This window comes from Vombatus ursinus, unplaced genomic scaffold (genome assembly GCF_900497805.2).
Source record: "Vombatus ursinus unplaced genomic scaffold, bare-nosed wombat genome assembly UNPS02005236.1, whole genome shotgun sequence".
NCBI lineage: Eukaryota > Metazoa > Chordata > Mammalia > Diprotodontia > Vombatidae > Vombatus > Vombatus ursinus.
The window spans coordinates 1,423,102-1,426,800 of record NW_020945014.1 but is presented as its reverse complement, the minus strand read 5'-3'; the positions used below and the strand labels follow the sequence as shown (position 1 = coordinate 1,426,800).

At 45.2% G+C, this 3,699-nt stretch overlaps 1 protein-coding gene across 5 annotated transcripts in view; it reads right to left on the bottom strand.

Annotated features, from left to right (window-relative positions):
* Positions 1-3,699, bottom strand: part of TSNARE1 (t-SNARE domain containing 1) — a 310,170-nt gene that overhangs the window by 201,591 nt on the left and 104,880 nt on the right. For all 5 annotated transcript variants that reach the window (XM_027845008.1, XM_027845038.1, XM_027845016.1 and 2 more), the window contains 2 exons: positions 3,248-3,325; positions 2,157-2,226 (listed from right to left, as the gene is read on the bottom strand). In XM_027845008.1, coding sequence (XP_027700809.1) covers positions 2,157-2,226; positions 3,248-3,325 — 148 coding nt within the window. The remainder of the gene's footprint in view (positions 1-2,156; positions 2,227-3,247; positions 3,326-3,699) is intronic.

Genomic DNA, 3,699 nt, shown 5'->3' with positions numbered 1-3,699 from the left:
CTCTCTCTCTCTCTCTCTCTCTCTCTCTCTCTCTCTCTCTCTCTCTCCCCCACTCTCTCTCTCTCTCCTGCCCTCTACCCCCTCTCTATTTCACACACACACACACACACACACACACAGTAGAGTAACTATTAATTCCAAGAAATGTCTTAAAGATAATTTCCTTTCAAAAGAAGGGGTACCATCCAGTGGAAATTCTATTCTTGATCTGATTGTCACCAACAAGGAAGAACTGATTGCCAGTTTGGACATGATGGAAACTTCAGAGGGAAATGACCACTTTATCTTAGAATTTGTGGTTGAAGAGAGAAAAGCAAGGAACAGAATGACAAACGTTCTGGCTTTTACAAGAACAGAATTCAAAGGTTTCATAGAAGGGTTAGGGAAGATCAGAAAGACCAAGATCCTGTAAAACAAATTAGCCCAGAAGATATGAGAAATTCCCTAGAATTAAATTCTGAAGGTACAAAGAGAAGCAATTTTGATAACCAGAAAAAGGGGAAGTTGTTCAGAAAGATGGATGTGGATACTGAGAGAACTGGCTGAACAACTTAGATTTTAAGACCTCTATTTGGCTGAAGAGGATATTGATTACCAATCATAGAGAGAAGGAGAGCTGCTCATTTTCTTCACTAAAGTATGGAGAAAAGTGAGAAATCACATAGGTAGTGGGGCACTGGCTGAAGTCCCTATCCTCCCATCACTCTCCAGCTGGTCCCGAGCTCTTCTCCCTGAGGCCCTGACCCCCACTCAGGGCAAATGCTCTTCTTCTGCTCTTGTTTCCTCTGCCAAGGAGAATGGACAAGGAAGGACAGGATTAATAGAGAGATGGTACACATGACAAGTGAGGAGATAATATGGGATGATGCAGCTGTCCTAGAGGAGTTCAAATCACCTGGCCCATATGAGCTACAACCTATGAAACTAAAAGAAATGGGAGATGTTAGTGTTGAGCCATTGTTAGCAGTCTTTGAAAGATCAGATACATAAAATTGGAGAGGGGATGCCATGCTATGGTGTGGGCCAGAATGCCATACAATTAAATGGATTTAAAACTGATCAAAGCTAATTCAATGACTGGACTCAAAGAGTAGTCGTTGGAAGCAGTTAGGTGGCACAGTGGATAGAGCACTGGCCTAGACGTCAGGAGGACCTGAGTTCAAATCTGACCTCAGACACATAACACTTACTAGCTGTGTGACTCTGGTCAAGTCAGTTAACCCCAACTGCCTCACCAAAAAAAAAAAAAAAAGAATAGTCGTAAATGGTTCAATGTCAACTTGGAAGGAGGTCTTCAGTGCAGTGCCCCAGGAATCTGTCTGGCCCTGTGCTAGTTAATGTTTTTTTATACAGGACTTAGGAAAAAGGCATCGATAGTATGCTAATCAAATTCTCAAATGACACAAAGCTGGTAGTGAGGAGGAGCTAAATTAATTCCATTTTCTTCAACACTTATTTATTGAGTGCTTGCTATATGCCAGGTATTATGCCAAGAACTGAAGGATAGCTAATCAAAAAGATTATGACAGGCCAGAATATTGTGCTGAATTTAATAAGCTGAAAATGAATAGTGATAAAAGTGAAGTCTTACATCTCCTGCAACTCTTTTGCAGAGGTAGGGAGTCCAAAAATGTGTAACACTACACATAAGGACATATTTTTTTGATGTACTGATTAGCTAACGTTTTTCTATTATTCCTCTTTTTCTTTAAAAAAATCTGTTATAAGGGATGGTTCTCTGGGAGAGAAAGAGAGGGAGATGAGGAGAAATCTAGATGACCTACAAACAAAATATGTCAGGAAAACATTTTTTTCAAAGTAAAGTTTTACATTTAGGTTCAAATAATCAATTTCCCAAGTATAATTTGGGAAGGGTTGTGTGTATGTATTGGGGCAGGGTATACAGCAATTTGCTTGGAAAAAACAAATGCCCGCACATGCACGTGACACAGGTCTCCATGTGTTTTGAGTACATGTGTGTCATGTGTTAGTGTAGTCATATCTGAGGGTTGTGTGGCAGTGTATACATGTGTGTTTATGGGGCAGAGGGATGGGTACAGGTACCAATATGCATGTGGGTGTTAGGTATCAGATGCATTCGTGCTAATGACCCATGCACATAACTAAAACCCATCCCAAACTGAAGGGGCACTTACAGGCCACTGCGTAGCTCCAGGGTGTCACCTGCAGTACCCAGAGATCGGAGGTTCCTTTCCAAGGAGGTCACTGCCAGGGACGAGAGTGGGAGATGTAAGCAAGAGAGGGAGGGATGAATATATAGTATAAGCATCTATCACAGTCAGCTCAATGACTCAATGAGGTAGCTGGAAAGGGGGATTGCAGCAGCCTGGTTCCAAAAGGCTTTAAGCTCCTAGAATCCAGCCCATATGGGGCAGTGAAGCAAGCTCTCTCTCCCAAAGATCTTTAAGTGGAAGGAAGCTGATGACCACTTGTCAGAGATAGGATTTGCATACATAGGGTTTGTGCTCTGGGTCTCTGGGGTCCCTTCAAGCTCCTCATTGTTACGAGTCCCTGTTTTAGAAGGTAAAAGATGGGGCTTGATTATCCACAGATTTTCATTATCCAGGCTCCCCTATCCCTCTAGGTTCATGTGGCAAGAACCAAGAGTCTGGTAATCATGGAGAAAACAGTTATCAGTGTTTGAGTACCCTTGCTCTCATGATGGATATTCTTAGATGGATATTCAAAGAAAAGGGAGCTGACCTAGAACCCTAGCTTCCTTTACATAGACTAGGTTACCATCTCAGCCCTGGTTCCTGCCCAGGCCCTTGTCAAGAGCTCTAGGACAGAAACAGGACAATGTCTGGTCCTGTATGATGGCTGGGCCTTCCCTGCCCACCCCCAACCTTCCTTTCCCCTGATCTATGATGCTGCCCCTAGACTGGATGACACTGAGTTCTGAGCTTCCAGGTTTGTGAACCCGGGAGATCGCCTGAACCCAAGCCTGGGCCTGTTGACTGTTGTGGTCATTTCTGTGACCCCTGATCCCTATTCCTTGACTCTCAATCTCAGCCCCAGTCTAGTGATTCTACTGTGCTGAGCTCCAGGCCTCCTGGTCCATTAGCTGAACAGCCAAGGGACCCCTCCATGCCCACTTCAGGTCGCCAGAGGGTCTTGCCTGTTCCTGGCAACCAGGATTGGCCTGAAGGGCAGCAGGTGCACGGTGCAGATGAAACCATTCAAAGGCTCCAGGGAACAAGAGCAGACACCTGGGCTTTCTACGCACCATTGGAGTTGATTCGAAAGACATTTGCTGATGTCTCCTGGAACAGCTCCTGGAGGTCGATTGGATCGATCTGGGTGGCTGAAATGAGAGGGACCAGAGAGCACAAAACATGGTTAGTCACTCCAACACCATGACTGTGTCTGTCAAGCCCTGAGGAACTTCTACAAAGCAACTAGATCTGGCAACATGACCCAAAGAGGTCTGCCTGGCACTTAGGGAATGCAGGTGAGCACATGCCACAGACTAAGACCTACACTAGTCATAGTAGGGGAGGCAGAGAGAAGAGAGACAACTGGTGCCCTCAGAGAGATCATGCGCAAAGAGATGAAGCCCCTGCCCTCAGAGAGCCCCTGAGCTGAGGAGGAGATACAGCCCCTGCCCTCAGAGAGATCATGGGGTAAGGAGGATACAGCCCCTGCCCTCAGAGAGGTCATGGGGTGAGGAAGATACAG